At 40.5% G+C, this 19119-nt stretch overlaps 1 protein-coding gene across 1 annotated transcript in view; it reads left to right on the forward strand.

The window, feature by feature from the left end:
* fhdc1 (FH2 domain containing 1) overlaps positions 1-19119 on the forward strand; it is a 35438-nt gene continuing 16319 nt past the window's right edge. Inside the window, exons 1-5 of the mRNA XM_026171505.2 lie at positions 1-324; positions 14748-15492; positions 15988-16049; positions 18443-18545; positions 18696-18781. Of these exons, the coding sequence (XP_026027290.2) occupies positions 15001-15492; positions 15988-16049; positions 18443-18545; positions 18696-18781 (743 nt within the window). The 5' untranslated portion in view covers positions 1-324; positions 14748-15000. The remainder of the gene's footprint in view (positions 325-14747; positions 15493-15987; positions 16050-18442; positions 18546-18695; positions 18782-19119) is intronic.

Here is a 19119-nt window from a genome sequence, read left to right on the forward strand (position 1 = left end):
TACCCACTTATACCCAGCTCCTCACCTAGCCCACCTTCAGCGCTGTTTTCCGCCTTGTGATTGCACCAGTGCTCACACGCTAGCGCGCGCGAGGAGGGTGAGCGGCACGTGCATGCGCCCGTTCCACCTGGCCCAATCACGTACGAGGAAGCTGAGAGCAGCGCTACAGTCTGCCGCCGCTGCCGTGGAGCCTCGCATTGACCCGCAGCTCGGCCAGCAGCTCACCTGACAGGGCTGACAGCCCGAGAAGACCACGCAAGATTTTCTCCTCTGAAAAGTATCTTTCGCTAACACCAACGGCGTCGGAGCCCTGTCGTCCGTCCGGTGAGTCAAGCGGGACGGTAACCGCCGCATCATCACGCTCTGTGTGTGTATGTGTTATGTGTTTGTGAATGTGCGGTGTGTAACTCAGGTGTGGAGAGTCGTTGCACCGTGAGGAAGCATTTTAGTGAGGCGATGAGCGTTTAACCTTCCTGCTCTTTTGTGGGGGTTTTCTCTGAGGTGACAGTCGAGGTGTTCTGCAATGCAGTCCACGTCCAAAATTACATCATTTTGGTGATTTGGTGTAGTTCAAGCCCTGAATCTGTTGCTTTGCTGTGCATAAACGTCATGACTGTGTATCTCAGTATTTCTCTGTAGGACTTGACAGCATCAGTTTAAAATAAATAAATAAATAAAAAATACTTAGAAATGCTTGCTACATTACATTTCATTTTTCCTCCTTAAAGAAAAGTAGTTAAAGTTCTCCATTTAAACTATTTGAAAAGTTTCTTTATACAAGAGTGTAAAATACTCATGATTTTTAATTAAAATCAGGAAGTAACCTATCACAAAATTAAAATGTAAACAAATATGATTAGTGTGTAGTGCTCCTTTGGGGCTTTTGCATTTCCTGAAACTTTGTGCCAAAGTACAAATATATTGATTATAGCTTATATGCATATAGAGTGTGTTACTACTGGAGTAAAAACAAGTGTTTCACCAGCACAAGCTAATCCAACATGTAAGTCAGTGCTGGTTTTGTCTCAGCCCCTGCTTTCCTTGGCTTTTGTACACTGCTATCCATGCCCAGATGAGTTAGTGGAGTCCATTCAAGTGCTGGGAACAATACCCTTCAGAGGGGGGGGGGGGTGTCTCCTTGGGTCAGGTCAAGGGGGGGTGGGTCGCCCCCCGGGTTGCTGTGGAGGCAGAGAGTAACATGGAAAACTCAATGCTCTGACGTCAGCCCGAGGAGGAAGATATTTAAGGGGGTTTGATTTATTTGTGTGGGAGCAGGAGAGGGGGCTGAATAGTTGGTGGCAACTCGGGTCCCAAACATGCCCAAATCTGTCAGCTGTGAGCTGTCTAATACAGGAAAAGAGCTCAAAATGAAATTAAAGGCAAGGAAGAGTGCCACGCCTTTCACAGTGCGCCTCTAAGTGTTCAGAGTGGGTAATGTCAGCCGTATGCATGTGTACCTGTGGGTAGTCTTTCCCAGGTATTAAAATGTATCCTAATGAAGCCAGCTCAAGTGTCTTGGTGCCCCTGGGTAAACACTTTCCTCACTGCCGTGTAAACATGTTTGCATTCCCTTCATGTTAAAACCTACTGTTGTCTCTATGGTGACCTGAACACCTGCTTTATTCTCACTCAGGATGTGTTGGTTAAGGCCTAGTTTCCTCCAAAATCATACACAAAATAATGTGATTAATGCTTAAGCTTCTGTGGCAGTCAGTGAAGCCAAGCGGTGCAGCGAGATTTGCTTAAAGCCGATCTTGGCACAAGCCTCATATTGCTGAAGCAACAACTGGAGCCCAGAGCCAGAGAAGATAGACAGGCGGTTGCCTGCTGCAGGCCAGACACTGAACACCTGTTAACAAAAGAACAAACGCGAGATGAATAAAGCTCTTCTCGCTTTTTTTTTTTTTTTTTATTTATTTTTTTTTATAAATCTGCAGCCTCACAGACGGTGTATCCCGTGCCATCTCATCCCTCCATTAGTGTCACTATCCCGCCTGAGTAGGTTTTGGTTTCACCTGGGTTTCTCTTCCCTCTGTATTTTTTATTAGGTTAGATTCGGGGCTTGTTTTGTGATAGGATGTGTATTGTTGTTCTGGAAAATTCCCTCAGAAGAAGCTTTGGCCATGCTTTGTCATCATTAAGGCTTTATTTTCTAGTAAAAATACAAATCCTACAAAGTACTACAGAACTAAAATACTGTGGTGTACATGGTGTTTTCTGAGCCTTCAGGGATGACATAAGCACGATCAGCATGATACAGTAAAGGCAGTGAGTTTGTGTTATATTTAACAAAACAACACCCATTTTTCTGTTAGCTCTGACCAGCTGACAAACTGTCTGTTCTGTTTGTAAAGAAATCATTGCATCTACATTGCCATTTATTGCAAAACTAACAGAAAAACAGAAATTAAATACTTGCATGCAGACTGCAGCCAGAACCTCACAGATTTGAAGCAGAAATTCCTTCATAAATACTGACGTGGTTGCTGCAGGGCTGGGGTTTAACTGCAAGATGACTTTGGAGCTTGGTTTTATATTGGAATAAAAGCAGAATACAACCAACAACTAAGTTCCCCGATGCAAAGAGACATGTTGCAGGCAAGTTGCCCTCATTAGCAACTTGTCTGCATTTATAAATTAGACTGCACTTATTTGCAAATCTTCACCTATCTGTTTAAGAGTGACTGCAACTGTTTGGAGACGGGTTGCCTCGCACTTGACGACCTGTGCAATCGCCCTGTGATCGGAAGGGATTGCACAAGGAGGCTGCTGTCCTTTTTTTACTATAGTGAGTCAATGTGGAGAAAGGCTCGGGTATAGTGAAATATCTCAGTGGTGTCATGCCAGTCCTATTAATTATAACCAGAGATATTGTAAAGCAATGACATGAAAGTCATATTGAAATACAAAGTAGACTTTTGTAATGCCAAAGTTGCTCCCTCAGACCCAATCATCAACTTATAACTGGTGAACAAGGACTCGCATCATCCAAGCCAACATGGCAGCTGAAGTTCATGACAGTTTCAGTTATTGTAGCAAAGATCTTTTTCTCGGGTATCACTGTCCATCGTGTGAGTGAGCACAGCATTTGTTCAGTGCCCTGGTGTGATGGGGACAGATGCTGATTTTGTGTGTAACATTAATGAATCTGTAATCGTATAGAATAAATATAAAATTGAGAGAACAGCTTTTTTGAGCCTCGTTTTTAAATCAGATTTGACTTGTGAGTCAATATGTGCTGTTTTACAGATTGTTTTACAGTAGTCACCAAGACTTTTAGTCATTCATATAGATGATGGTATGGTGTAAGTTGCACAAATTAACCGTGGAGATGGCTGCTTTTTTTTTTTTTTTTTTTTAGTTTAACTTTTTGTCCACTCACTAAATTGCCTGAAGATGAAATTTAGCTCAAGAAAACATCTATTACCCAAGTAGATCTTTTTAAAAAGCCTTTGTACAAATAGCACAAATACTTAATCCAAAATATCAACAGTGCTGCAAATTAATCACTGAGTCCATTATTAATTTCAGCAGTAGTAGAAATGGTGCTAAGTTTGAGTCTGATGTGTCGAACGCTCTGGTACACATACTAAATGAGGTGTTGGTCCAAACATGTTCTGCTTGGCTGGTTATTAAGAGGATTGGCACAGATTTTTGTTTGTTTGTTTGAGATTTAGCACTGGTATTACTGCTGGTTATATGATTAAATGAATTCCCTCCGGAGTTGCAGGTTAGCTGACAGGTGTGGTACCACCAGTTCCACAGCCAGGATACTCATTCATATTGGTCTTAACTGAAGCCTGCTTAAACAGTAATTGACAGAGGCACCTCGCGTGCTCTGCAACTGGCAGCTTTAATCTTTAAAATCTGAAAACCTCGTTTCAGTGGCAGGCTGCTATTAGCAGATTTGTGCTAAGCTAGGGGGATATGTTGTGTTTTGGGCTGCTGTAGGTGTTTGTCGTACACAGTGAAGGGAAGACAGTTACAAGGTTAATTTGAGGTTTGGCATCCAAAGTTAAGATATATTTATACTAGGCTGTTGTCTTCAGCCACGAAGTGATTTGGAGTTGATGTAAGCTGTAATATAATTCGTGACGCTGTTGGCAATCCTTGTGTTTCACCCATTTACAGCTTTAAAGTGCAAAATCATTTCTCCTAGCTGTCACCAGGCTAGCGCTGTTTCTCAGTGCAGCAGAGACAATGAAAACAAAGGCTTTAAACATGCAGGGAGGCTTTTCTATTGTTGTCCATGACTGATCTGTTTGAGATAGATTTGTCAATAATTACAAAGAAGATTATTTTGGCTGCTGGCAAAGGAAATGAAGCCGGATTGAAAAACACATTCACTGACTAAGTAGTTTTTAGAAGACAAAAATAAAACAGAGTCCCTCTTACAAATCAAACATTTCATTCATGATTCCTAAAAAACAAATGGTCAGTACACTTCTTTTCCTCAGTGCCAGGCTCAAACTATTTCACCACCATGATTTAATAATGTGTCTTAACTTTAATATTACATTTGCCTGTTTTTGGTCAACTCACTGTTACTGTTATTTGATATAATAAAGCAGCTGCCTGTTTAATCTAAGTCGGATAGCCAGTGTTGAAGTACAAAAGTCTTGAAGACCCGTGTTTCTGTCAGTTTTGCTTTCAAGGAGTCAGACTTCCTTTTAATTTCTTTTATAGAAAGGTCTTTAGCAACAGCTCTCCACGCTTTGTGAAGTTTTCCTTTGGACATTGACAGCTTTTTCACCAATTTTCAGTCCAGTCCTTAAATGTGACATTTTCATAGGAATGTTTTTTTGTGGCTATTAAGCCACTTAACACTGACCTATGAATCATTCAAGCATGAAAAAGGCTCCAAACCGAAGGGATTGACAAGTGTTGTGTTTACACATAGTAGACAAAGAATAGTTTAGGCACTTTGTTTCTAGCAGCCTTTCACAAAAACACAAAAATGTATCATCAGATTTAGATCCACCATGTAATACTGTGTGAGAAGCATCAACTTTTTCAGCTTTCAGCGTGACAATGGTAAATGGACTGATTATTATTTAGCAGAGTACTCAAAGCCCTCTATACAACATGCCACATTCACCCATTCACACAAGCACTTTCTTCTAAGCTTTTAGTGCTTCCTAGCTAACATTCATACACAGTCATACTCCGATGGATGTATCGGAGAGCAATTTGGGGTTAGTATCTTGCCCAAGGAAACTTGACATGCAGACTGGAAGAGCCAGGTATTGAACCACTAACCTTCCGATAAGTAGATAACCTGCTACAGCTCATCCCAAATACACTGCCAACACAGTAAACACATACCTGGATATAAAACACACACAGTGGAACGCCATCAGTCATGGGTTGGCTTCCTCACAATTACTGAAGCAGTGAACATATTGACAGAGAACAGAACAAAAGGCAGCCAACATCCAACTAAGAGCTTCAGAAGTCCTTCAAGAAGCCTGGAGAACTTTTCCTGAAAACTACTTAAAGAAATCTTTTGTTTATTTTCTGGATGTAGCATTTGTGTAAAAGTCTGTGTTGCTTTTCAAACCATTTGTTTGTTGTGATCACCATTTGATGCTCACTTTTGTTCCTGGGAGAAGAGAGGCACTGAAGGTTTGTTTGTTTTAAGGTTAGGTTCTGACATTTGTCATAAAAACATGTACAACATGAAAAAAAAGTTGTGTGGAGTGAGTTTGGTATTTCAGTTGTCACCATGTCACAGGTAGTATTTGGACCACAGGCCTTATAAAAGATGGACAAAGCTACTGAGATGTCACCTATTGGTTTCTGAAATCCTGTTTTGAGCGTTTTCACCATCACTGCCTTGGTTTCAGAAGAACAGATGTGATGAGGAGGGGTGTGTCTGACTGCGTAACTGCATGCTCATTGATACCTTGGATAGTCTGTTTTTTGGAAACCTAGTATGACAGAGATTTGTAAAATAATTCTTAACATTTTATTCAGTATTGAGCCCATAAGCTCACACACTTGGCCAAGAAAGAACACCACTTTTGTCATAATTTGTTTTTTTTAGTTATATAAAATTTAACCTAAATGTTTAAAACTAATAAAATCTTCAAGTTTAGTGCCTGTTTTATCTTTAACTCTTATGATTAAAACAAAAATATGAAAATTGATTATTTAACGTCTTCAAGAAACAACTTCTTTGCATTGCTGCTGTTGTAGGATAGCGGCTGTAGTGCTAAGGAATTGCAACTTATTGGCACATTGTCTTAGTTTTCTTTAAAGCTAGAAGTAACTTTTGTGTGTTAGACCTCTGCAGTGTGCTTATGTGAAAAAAATTACATTTCACTATATTTAGTATCAATTTTTCATTTGACACAGATTGTCAAATGTTTAAAAACACTGGTAAAAAAAAAACTGCTTTCAAGTGCATTTCCCCCATCTTTAACATACAGCGTATTAGTGAAAAGCTCTGTGAAATTACAAGAGCCATTTTTCCTAGAAAAAGGAGCTCATTCATTGATGTGAGCTTGCAGCTTCTTTATATGACTCATTAAACTTAACTGTGTAGCAGCAAAGCACAATGTCATAACTCTTGAAGTGATCATTAATCAGAACTTCATGTGCTACAAATAGCTCACTAAGTGTTTTGTGCTTTCCTGACTGTATTTAATAACTCAGAAACCCACAAAGCTGTTGTTTCAGGTTCATTCACACTGATAGCACTTGCTAACTACAACCAATTCATTGTCCCTGTAGGTGTGCCCTTTGTAAGAATGAGCTGTTGCTGGTTTTGGAACGGTTACAGAAAGACACAAGATGAACATTACAATGACCTGTAACCAACAGCTTTTCTTGGTGCTCAAATGTGAGTAGAGACAGGATGGAAAAAAAAGGATGTTTACTAGTGGCGATATTGCATCAATACAATGACTTTAAATATGAATATTTTATAAAATTAAATATATATTTATCTGAGAATACTATGAATAAGAGGGCTCACCTCAGCTAATAGCAGGCAACCTTTCTGCAAACAGCTGTCTTGCTGTATTATCAGAAACAGATTCAATGTAATTGCCAACATGACTCCATTCAATTGCAAGCTGATATCAGACTTACTGTCTTACTGCAACATTTATGGCAGGTTTTAGTGAAATCGTTGATGCGCTTGACAATTTCATTTTGCAGCAAAAAATATCTGACTGAGATAATTTTATGTTATTAGATAAAATACATATTGAAATTTTTAACTTTAATGTGACAAATCGTAATTTGCATTCCTGCAATACACAGCATATTGCAGAATGTTAAAAATTGCAGTGATATTACACCATGAGTCAATTGTATGCCAGCTTTGTGTCACGTTTATGGGAGCATCCAGGACGTTTCCTTTAAGGATTAAACCAACACTGAGGATTGAGCAGGTGTTTTTCATCGGTTTAGAAGACTGAGGTTCACTGTGGGCTTAAGAAACATTCTCCCCATTCCCTGCTTCTTCACGTCAGTAAAGTTGCATATCTAGAGATAAAATGGCAACATAAGCTTACTGGTGAACAGCAGTAGGTTAATATTCTGACCTGAAGCAGATTCACTTGCACTGGTGCAAGTTCAGCAGTGTTGTGGGTTTAGCCTCACATGGCATGAGGTGCCACGTGGTACCTTGGCCTAACTACTCTCTAGACAAATTGAACTGTGAAATAATCTCCTCCAAACCGCTTGTTTCAGATTTGAGAGGAAAGTGCTGTGTTCTGTTTGAGCTATGTTAATCCACTGTACAGACTCTGTAACACGTTGTTGTTTGTTTCAGGCACCAATACATCACCCAACTTATTCACATCAGTTTTGGGGTGATTATTTCTTTTAACTGATTTAATAATGGTTGATTAATAAGACTAAATGCTTGTAAATGAATTAAATAGCATTTCAGTTCTGTACATGTTGCTTCTTTTGTTATTAATATGTCACTAAAGCATTAGTTTACCCAGGTGAGCTGACTCTGGGTCAGCATCTTTGAGATGCTCAGGACAGCAGCAGCTAGACTGGAAGAGAACTTACTTTATTCACGGTGGTATAAATAATTCACTCAGTCAGATTCTGAGGCTTACTTAGAAAATGTAGACGTTGAGGTACAAGCAGGCAATCTGTGAAAATATTTGATAAATCCAGGATTTCCTGAATAATAGGTTCCTTGTTCAGTGTATGCCAATTAGTTTATTCTGGTGACATGGGAGGTGGTTCATTTGTGTGTTATGCAACCAGGCACGAGGTCACAAAGGTCTGGCTATTCATCCGATATTTCATATTTTATCTTTACAACAAACTTCAAGAAGAGCAATTAATATAAAGACAAGACACACTGCACAGTTTATTTGATATGCCACCCTTTTGTTTGAGGATGAGACCGGTGGCTTCATGTGATTTATGAGACGGAGCAGGTTTTTTTATTTTTTTTATTGCTTGACTACATCACTGATGCTGCTGCAGTCAGTCACCTTCAAAATCCAGAGCTGCGGTCGCTTGGCTGTTTCTGTTCTAAACGGTGTCTTTTCATATTGTCTGTGTGTGAAACGAGAAGTTTTGACAGCTCTTTTGTGCTTGGTATCCGAGCAATAGTTGCCTCGTCACTGTGTGTTTGTGCAAGCTATGTTCCTGTGTGCTGTTGCTACAGCATGCTTAACTCCCACTCTGGTCTGTGTCCTCCTTATTGCAAGCGACGCATGGAAATGAGAGCGATAAGCCAGCATCGTGAGTTTCAAAATAAACACAATGTCCTTTTCAGCTACAAGATAAAAACAGATGCTTGCTATAGAAGCACGCAGAACAAGCACTGAATTCAATGTGTGTATATTTGTTTATATTAATTGCTGTTTTGCTATTGAAAATTAATTAATAATTTACCTCCAGGGACCAAAAAGAGGCTGAGACGTTGTAGAGCAAAGAAGTGTGGCAGAGACAACTACGAAGCTTCAAGCTAGCATTATCATAGCTTTGCCCAGTTTGATGGCAAGAGAAGGGTCATGTTTAGGGTTTTTTTTATGCAATTTGTTTCTCACCAGAGGAAAGAAAGGATTACTTTTTACATGAGACTGGAGTTAACATGCAGTGCAGTTTCCTGTGCCTGAAAAGAGGCCAGACTGCTCACGGAGGTAGAAAGCACTCGGAGAGATCAGTAAACATTAAGATAAAGTAAAGCTGCTATTTTTGTTTTATTCAAATTCAGTGTCTTTTGATCTTGGCCTGTTGATTAAAGTATGCACATTCTGTACCTTTTATTTTGTCATTTTATAGACTGGACAGAATAATGATAGTAATTGCTACTGAAATCCCATCACTGGCAGCCCATCACCACTGCTGTTTGGTGAAGTTAGGATCCAGATAGTCGGAAACAAAGAGGTCCGACGGCATCGCCCTACTGCGCTCTGCATAAGCCAGCTTCTGCTAACGAGCGTTCCCATGGAAATGATGACGAAGCAGAATTGACCAAATCCCATGTGAATGCGCCTCTGTGCCCCTACGGTGTGAGTAAAAGACTTGCGCTCTGCAGGGCCGCGCTCACCCTCAGGAAATTGAACTTGAAGCTAGCAACAGGGGATCATTATAGCATGCGGTGGCTCCTTGACCTTCACTGTCACTCATTTGAGAGTTTGAGTGGATTGTGTTTGTTTTGTACTTGGTGGCACCCTGGAAACTTGGTGACAGTTACCTCCAATTAGAATCCTTACAGGATAAAAGGGAGAAAAAATGCTTTGCATGGAGTTATGTAAGGCTGAAACACACAAATGGCAAATGCACAACAGACAAAAGAGCCCATTACTGCATGAATTTATGCAGTAATGGGCTTTCAGCTGAAACAGCTTAAAGAAGCTGCACAGCATGGTGTAGCTAATTATCATTAGATGTAATTCATTCTTCAGCACATGTCAAAGATGGGAGGCACCTCAAATTTAAATTAATTTCTGTCAGTTTTTTGGTTTGGATAAAGAGGTTGCCTGTCCTGTGCACGCATCCTTAAGTCTCCATTAGCTGCCAAGCACAAAGGCTTAGAGACCAGTTAGTGACAACTTGCTGTAGTGAAACTGAAGAGTTTGACATGAACAGGAAACAAAGAATATTCGCCTTCAAAGTAAAAGTTTTGCCTTTTTTGAAATCTGTTGATTGCAGTAGTATGACCTGACTTTTATTTTGGAGGATGGTGTACCATCCTCAAAAGCATCCATTCGCCAGCCCCTGACTGGTTGGTGAATGGATGTTGGCTGTCCCAAAGGGACAATACACATTTTCCTCTAATGACCAGAGGTTGCCAGGGAGATCACCAACTCGTCTCTATACCTGTGTGACTGAAGGCTTACTGGTCTACTCCACAGTTTGTTGTTGGAGGAACAGAGGGAGTGAGGAGTAGCTTTTAAAGATGATATATAAATGCATTTCACACTTGACTTATGCTTCACTCTTTTGGTAAACTTTAGGGAGAGAACTGTATAACTTCATGATATCATCTGGTGTTTTGTTGTTTGTGAGCTCAGTCTTTGGGTCAAGCCTAGTTAAGTTTCTGTGTTTCTTTATTCCCTGATTTTTGCTTTCACCTCTCACTGAGTGTCCCCAAAGGCATAAAAGACACAACTTGTTTTTCTGTTCAACTCTCTTCTCAGTGTAAAAGTTTAGTAAGTCTAGAGGGGATTTTTTTTTTTCTCCTGAGTTCTCTTATCTCACGTTAAAGTTTGTTTTTGGTTTTTTTGTGTCTTCAGTTCATAAACTTGTTATCTGTTATTTCACCTCATAGAAGAAAACACAAGAAAATTCCAATTTGGAGAGTTTTTGCTCAAAAGATATGCAGACTAGTCAGGTTCGGACAACCGGTAGAGTTGGTACAGATGCTTCTGTGGTTCTCATTGGATCAGTAGCAGTGATATATTTTGGGAGGCGAAGGATCTACAGCCTTCTGCTGTAGAAGACAGGCGAACTGCTCATAACAACGTGACTGTTGTCAGCTTGGTTTGTGTTAGAGGTGGATGGTCAGTTAGTCATAGAGGGTGTGGTGTTTGCTGTCACCAATGAAGAGTGATTGGAGCGAGATTGCCCCCGGGTCGACAGCAGGTGGATGTTTTAGATGAAGCTCGTGGCAGCAGGTGGATGTGTTGAGCCTGGCAACCGCCCGTCTGATTTCATTCCCTCAGGCCTTCCCAGTGTCGTGTTACTGACTGATGTTTTTCCTCCTCTGTGAATCACGTTAGACAGATGACATTGGTTACTGCCCTATTGTTGGTGGTTTTTCCTCATGCAGTGTGAAATTTAATTAAATGAATGTGAAATGCCACAAACCAGTCACTGACACTGGGTCATTCGCTTTAGAGACACAGAACTAATGTACATTAAACCTGAAACAAAGCTGACAGGAACGTTTGGACTCAGTTTTAGAGGAATGGTTTGGCGCATGGAGTTATCACACACATGACTGGAACCAATGAAAAACTGCTAGTTTGGCTTTTAGGTGAAAAAAGTCCACCTTTATTAAAACCTTTTAAACTTTAATTCATTTAAATAATTAAGCACAAAAAGCCCGTCCATATAGAAGGCTCATCATCTCTGGCTTTATATTTTATATATTTAGAATCTATTAGACACACGGTTAGTGCCAGCAGAAGATTCATCTTTTTTAATAACTTAGACTTTTTTATGTGAAAAGCATCTCCCGAGCTTCTTTGTCAGCATCACTTTATGTCTCATTTGTCTAGTCCATAAAGACACCATAATGTGATACAGTGGTGTTGCAGGGATTAAGTAAACAATCTGTAAAGTGTCAGTTGTGAAATAACAGATGTTTGTTGTCTTTATGGTGTTTTCAAGTTTTTATAGCTTACAGTTTATAGCTTGAGTAAACGGTTTCCTAGCTACACTGCTGCCAGGTGTATAGTAATACTCATAAGTGTCTTATAGCTTTAGTCAGAGCTCACTGTTAACCTGTGAACCTGAGCTCTGATCTTTAAATTTGTTGTGACTGACCTACACTCACAAATCACTTTGCTACGTACACCTAGCAAGTATCAGGTTGGATCTCTTTATGCTTTTAGAAGTTGAATCATGGCATAGATTTAACAAGTTGCTGCAAACATTCCACAGAGATTTTGGTTGACATGATAGCATCACGCAGTTGTTGCAGATTTCCACCACATCCCTAAGGTGCTCTGATCAAGATGTGGTGATTATAGAGGCCGTTTGAGTACAGTGAACTCGTTTTCATGTTCAAGAATCAGTTTGAGTTAAACTGAGCTTTGTGATATGGTTTATTATTCAGCTGGAAGCAGCCATTAGAAGAAGGGTACGCTGTGGTCATAAAGAGATGAACATGATGAGCAACAAGACTCAGGTAGGCTGTGGTGTTTTAAATGATGACCAGTTGGTATTTATGAGCCCAAGGTGGGCCAAAAAATATCCCCCATCACCTTCAGCCTGAACTGTTCATACAGTGTAGGTTGGATCAATGTTTTCATGTGTCTATGACCTTGGCATGAATGTTGGAGCAGAAATAAAGACTCTTCAAACCAGACCATTATGTGTAAATCCATGGTTTAAACTCCAGCAGGTTGTCTTGACACTGGCTGAGTGATGAGCGTGTATTAAAGAAGGTTTTGGTGTTCCATGGTCTGGATTTTGAACACGTGATGGTTTACAATGAATCTTGATCATTCTGCAGTCCCGTTTCTAGCATCAAGCTAATGATGCCTAGCTGGAGCCCTGTTATTAACAGACATGCAAGCTATTGATCTTCTCATCTAATGTTTCACAAGAAAGAAATCAAGTGCTTCTTTAAAGCTGATATGACAGCGAACACTGTAAACAGATCCTAAAGCAGCACGTGTTAGCAGTAGCCATTTCTCCTCACCGCAGACTGTGGGGAGTTGGTGTGAGGTCAGATGTTCTCACCATCTGATGAATTAAAGATGACTGATGGTGTGGTCCAGTTCTGAGGACAGGGCACCTGAACGTGCAAGCCAATGTTGGCAACATGAAGCTATTAGTGACGCAAGCTTTATTAATTAGTTATAACCCCATCAGTATCATGTTGACAAGGCTGCGAACCAATGGCAGACTACCATTTAAGATGTTACGATTGTGTAAGAGGCAAAGCGTTAATTCTAGAAACCAGCAGAAGGAGACCACATGGACCGTTATCGATACCAGAAATTTGTTATCACAGCAGTTCATTTTCTCTGAAACCACATTATTTTCTTCAAAGTGCTGGAAACAATGTACCCTCCCCCTCATGGCCACCATACATCTTGTTCATCTGCTGTTTTCTGTCAGATCCTCTGTTCAACTACCCTTTTATAAAGAGGAGTATCAGATCACTGTAGCCACGTCAGCTCCAGCACTGAGCGATGTGTTCTCCTGAAACTTAACACAGTTTCCCTCCAACTGAGAGCTGCAGTGAGCGCTGCCATTCAGTTAATAAAAGCAAGAGGAGGAAACTCAAGCACTTCCCTTCCTTCTGGCCTAAGTAGTGGTTCTTAGTGTCCACAAATTATCATTTGATCACTCATTTCAGAGAGTGTTCAATGAGGATGATTTTCTAAAGTGTTCATGAGCGAGACGTATAAAGAATTTAATGTTTCACAAATATCTGTGCTATATTCAAAAGCACAGCTTGTGTGTGTGTGTGGTGGTAAGCAGTTGTGTTTTTAATAATTCATTTATTAATAAATAAATGTATAATGTATAACCGTTACAGCTCGAAAGGCTGCAAGGCAAGGAGGAACACAACACCAGTTTACTTTTAAATGAACATCATTTATTAACAAAATGGTGCAGCCAGTAAGAAGTCCAGTGTGAAGGGTAGATGGTGAGGGAGCTGAGCCCATATACCTCACAGGAGTCTCTCACAGACATTGGCTGTGATGGTGACATTAACTCTGTAAAACAATGTAAATTCTAAAACTTCATAGGAGATGACTAATACTCTACTTCCAGAGATGCAGCGTCAACAAACTTAAAATGTCCTTACTGCTGTGCACCAGCCAGTGCAGAATGTCCTACAGAAATTTAAGGTGAGATAAAGAAATATTGCATCCTCTCATTTAACATTATCAATCCACTGTCGCCATACAGCGAGGCTTTTATTAAACACAGGCTCTCCTGCAAATGTGACAGATTGTCATCATTAAAATGACAAAGTCTAATTTGTCTTTAAGACAAAGAAACTGGCAGAAAATGTAGGACTGATGGAAGGTTTACAAGCCAAGGTTTTTTTCTAAAAAAAATACTTAATGTGAAAACTGTTTTCCGAGATTAGCTTGCAGAGTTGTCTGACAAAATCCACTTTTAACCATTTGTTTCTCAGACTTAGACGAACTCTTACTGGATTTTTAAAATGAACTGTATTTTCATGTTGAATAAAATGAAACACAAATAACTATTTAAATACATGTTCAGGTGTGACTTCAACCGTCACTTTTGGGATACAGTGCATATCGGTATTGTCTTGGTGGCTGCATAGATGAGGGCTGTTTTTAAAAAAAAAAAAAAAAAAGAAATTGTGTAACAGAACCTAAGGGGTGTGTGTCATGTCTGTAGTCATTATACACCCCACAGCTTGACTTCAAAGCCCTTCAAAAATGGAAAAGAACAGGATTTGCAGTTTCCTTCACTGGGTCCCCCTCGTCTTTGTTCTGTCGTGCCCTTGTTTAATTTCCTCAAATTCCAGATAGTCGATGACGATGATATGCATGGGTACCGCTGTATAATCCTGTCCTGTGTCATTTGTGTTGCTCTTGTAGCTCCATGGCCATCATTTCCCCCTGCCCACTACCTCTGGGAGGTGTCTTTCAAAGGCCCCACTTAGGGCGATGGATGACCAGCTGAGTGACGGAGATGAATCAATGGATGCAGCCTGTTCATAGTGACTAGATTAGGAGACACCAACCAGCGCTGCAGCGAGCTGATGTTCTCTGGAAATTCAGGAGATACAGATCACATATTTGTTTAGTTTGTGTCAGCACAGAGACTGTATGCTGACTGCTCAACCTTGCGATGCTTGTTATGAGTTGTACATCCACAACAAATGAGCCAGAGAGCTGTAGCAGCGAGGGGAGCAGCTGCACCACTTCCTCCATCACTACCTCAGACCCTTCTTCTATGTCTGGGCACGGTCAACCCACCTTGCTTTCTGACACCACCCAGAATGAAGTGCCGCCCCCTCCTCCCCTCCCGCCCCCACCTCCTGGGGCACCGCCGCCCCCTCCGCCCCTGGCAAACACATCATCCAACCACAATGGGAGGAAAAAGCGCCGGGTCCGCAGCTTCTACTGGAAGCCTATCCCAGAGGAGAAGGTGCGCGGGAAGCCGAACATCTGGACGCTGGCGGTGCGGCAGCAGCAGTACCAGATCGATGTTCGCTCGGTGGAGGAGCTGTTTGGGCAGCAGGAGGATGCGGGGACGGGCCTCCGTGGGTCAGCAGCATCAACTGCAACATCAACTCACGTATCCCGATCACGCTCCTTTAAGGAGACCAAGAAAGACGAGGTGAGTGACTGTCATGAAGGTTTAAGACGGGCGCTTAAAATACTGAACTAATGGTGAGTTTAGACTGCAGACATTAAGGTGGTGATTAAGGTTCAGGCATGAATTAACTAGATTTGATTTTTCTATTGAATGAGTTGTTAAATTATTGCAAGTATGAACTCCATCCACTCCCAGTGTCTCCAACCATGTCCAATACTGGTTAACTTAACATAGACAGTTGCAGCATGCTTTAAACACCATCTTTAGTTCAAACCACAAAAGTGCCCAGTTGCTATTTAAAAGTAGTAATTGGGCCTCAGGGTCATTTTTTAAAAATGTATGTGCTGCACAGTCACGTGTTTTCTGTGCGAGTCGTACAAGCTTCTGAAGGAGGTTTGAACCTCACGTAGAGACAACCAACAACACCCAGGAGTGGGTGTGTTTGTTTGGCTGTATTTTAACTAGAGCTTCAACAGAGTTTTATCGTAGTGTCTTGTGTTTTTTTTCTTTCCTCAGGTCAACATCCTTGACTCAAAGAGGGGGATGAACGTGGGCATTTTCCTCAAGCAGTTTAAGAAGTAAGTTTCCCAACTGTTACCATTGATTATATTGACGTATATTGATTTGAAATCTGTGTTTTTGTAAGTTCACCAAAAGGCTTCAGTTAAGAATGAGGAAAAAAGATTTGTGCTCACTTTTTCAGTTTTGTCTTATTTTACAATATTGTATTATTCAGTAAAAAAAAAAAAAAGAAGCAAACGCTAGATTTTTGGAAATATTTATGGGTGTTTTCTTGTTTGTTTGTTTTTGTGCCTCTTGAACACTAAAGAGACCCTACAATGACAATGGCCAGCAGTGGCCCCCAGATCATTTAAGTTTGAGACCCCTGAGCCACAGAATAAACCAGTGTATGAATGCAAAGTTAAAATCTGACTTTTAATCTGAAGTGCTTTGAATGGTCAGTAAGACATGAAAAGTACAAACCCATTTCTGAAATTTGTTGGGAAGTTATGTAAATAAGTGTAAAAACAAAACAAACCATTGCAATGACTGAACATGCAACATTTTAAGACATATCGTGCTTCCATTTGCTCACACACACACACACACTGAAACTTTGAGCATCACTTTAGTGGCAGTGGTGACGTAGTTTTCGTAAAACCTTTCTTGCTCTGTGTTACAGCCAGTGTTTAATTTTGTCAAGTACAGAGCTACTTAAGTTAGAGGATTAAATGACCATCATTAGAAGAGCAGTGAGGTTTACCATAACCAAAGAGTTTACTGTGACCAACCAACAAAAAATCCCACGAACGGTTGTTTGACTTTAACTAAATTAGAGATTGTTTTTTATTTTCCCTCGTGGCTTTTCCAAGCACGCCTCTCATCAGCTCTTCATGCTGTTGCTAAGGACAGTTCAGATCAGATGCTATCATTATCATGGACACGTTCTCATTTTCAATCAATCAGTTTAACTTTCATAACTAAGGAAAGGGTCCAAATCTGTGCCAGGTAGTCTAATAAGCCTTCTTAGGCATCCATTGTTCTAAATTATTTGGTTCGGGAAGTTTCAAAGTGAGTTTGACCAGACTCAGGATTGAGTTGCATAACTTGTCTAGAATAGAGAGCAAAAAGTGTGTTAGGTATCTGTTTGCCTGAAGGTCTATTTGCATGGCTCTCCACAGGATTTTAATGACATTTGACTGCGAGCCATTGCACTGAGTCAAGACAGAGTAGGAGCAGTGACCTCATTACAGTCAGCTTGTTTTTGTTGCTTTTTATTTTAAGGAGTATGCATTAATCTTCTGCTGCAATGCATTTGAGCCAATTATGTCATAAGCTGCACTTTACGCAGCACTTTACTATAAAACGTAATAAAGTATTCTGACTGTGATTGATTAGAAATTGTCTTTTTGTTGAAAATACCACCAAGTGGTTCCCCCCTTGTTTAAAAAAAATAAAGGGGGGGGGGGGGGGGGTGTTCCAACTTCAGTATATTCACACTCAGTCATCAGCCTACCTGCACAGGTCTACACCACAGAACTGGAAATGAAATTCCCATCGTTGATCGGGAGGGAAAATGTGTACCCTTCCTGGTGTTGGAACAATGAACCAGCTGTTTTTCCTCTCATGGCTATTAAAGGGTTTGTGGGAATTTCCACAAACAGTCTAATATTATCTTTGTGAAAAACAAATAGATAAATAAATGTCTCATTTTTTTTATATTGCACTGAAAAGTTCTTTATAGGCTTCAACGAGGCTTTGAACTTTTGCCGGGTTCGTTACTTAAAAAAAAAAAATCCTATCTTTGTCTCCCCGCCTGATTCGGGGTCTCCACAGCATCTCACCCCACCCCTAACATCCTCCCCTATCACACCAGCATCCATCAGTCTCCTCTGTGTTCTTCGTCTGTTCCTCCTACCTGGCAGCTCCATCTTCAACACCCTTTGTCCAGTATATCCCCTTTCCATCGTCTGCACATGTCCAAACCATGTCGGCCTCGTCGCTCAAACTTGTCGTCAAACCGCTCAACCTGAATAATCACGTGGAGCAAATAATTCCTTTTTCCGCGTTCTCATCCTAACATTGCAAGAAATTCAGAAAATAAAACCTGGTAATTTAACCTAATAAAATAAATTACCATATCACGAGTTAAATAAACATGTATTGCATACCTTTTGAAGGCTGGCGTTTGTTAAAGTGTTTGAATCACATCTAAGTGTCAGCTTACCTAATATTGTCTTTTTAGTCATTTTAAAGCCTCAAAAATGAAAGTAGACCAGTTGTGCCCTAAAGGGTTTGTGAAAACAGATTTCTCTTTTATTTATATTGCTAATAAGAAAGCCAGGCAGAGACGCCTAATGCTCTCTGCAAAAGCTGTGTTTTGTGCCTTTGTAAACAGAGGAGGGCAGGCATTAAAGGAAGCACCTGTGCAATTTATCTCTGAACTTTACAGAAACAAACTGTCTTTCAGGTCCAACCGCTCCATTGTCGAAGACATACGAAAAGGAGAAGGAAAGATTTATGGAGCGGAGCTGCTCAAAGACCTGCTGAAGCTCCTGCCCGACGCAGAGGAGGTCCGTGTTTGTGTACTTGCCTGTGATTTTTAGCCAAGCATGAATAGCATTAAGCTTTTGAATCACAGAGCACAGCTAATGATAAAAGGCAGTTTACGTGGATTGAAAGCGCCCTGCTGAGCTTCCTGTTCCTCTTTATTTTCTCTGCAGATTAAGAAGCTGCAGGCATTCAAAGGAGATCCAGACAAGCTGACACTGGTCGATTCCTTTATGTACCTCTTGATCCAGGTGCCACGGTGAGTTGGTTTCAGTGGGCATGTATATAATCCAGTTTCCATTAAAAAGGAATGTCAAGTCAGCAGTTTGACAGTCAGTGGAAGATAAAGACTCAAAACTGAGTGCAGAGTTTCATGATTTTGTGCCGACTCTCCAAAGAGTTTACGGCTGCTCTCTGACTTGTATTTAATCTATCAAGTGTTCATTTTCAATAATATTAATACGACTGGGGAATGTGCACATTTGTCAGCTTTGTAAAAAAGGATATAATGCTTGATTTCATTTTATCTCCTTCCTTTGGATGATAAAACAGCCCATCCACACGTATAAAGGGTCTTATTACATAATATTTTCAGTT

The sequence above is a fragment of the Astatotilapia calliptera genome, chromosome 6, assembly GCF_964374335.1.
Source record: "Astatotilapia calliptera chromosome 6, fAstCal68.1, whole genome shotgun sequence".
NCBI lineage: Eukaryota > Metazoa > Chordata > Actinopteri > Cichliformes > Cichlidae > Astatotilapia > Astatotilapia calliptera.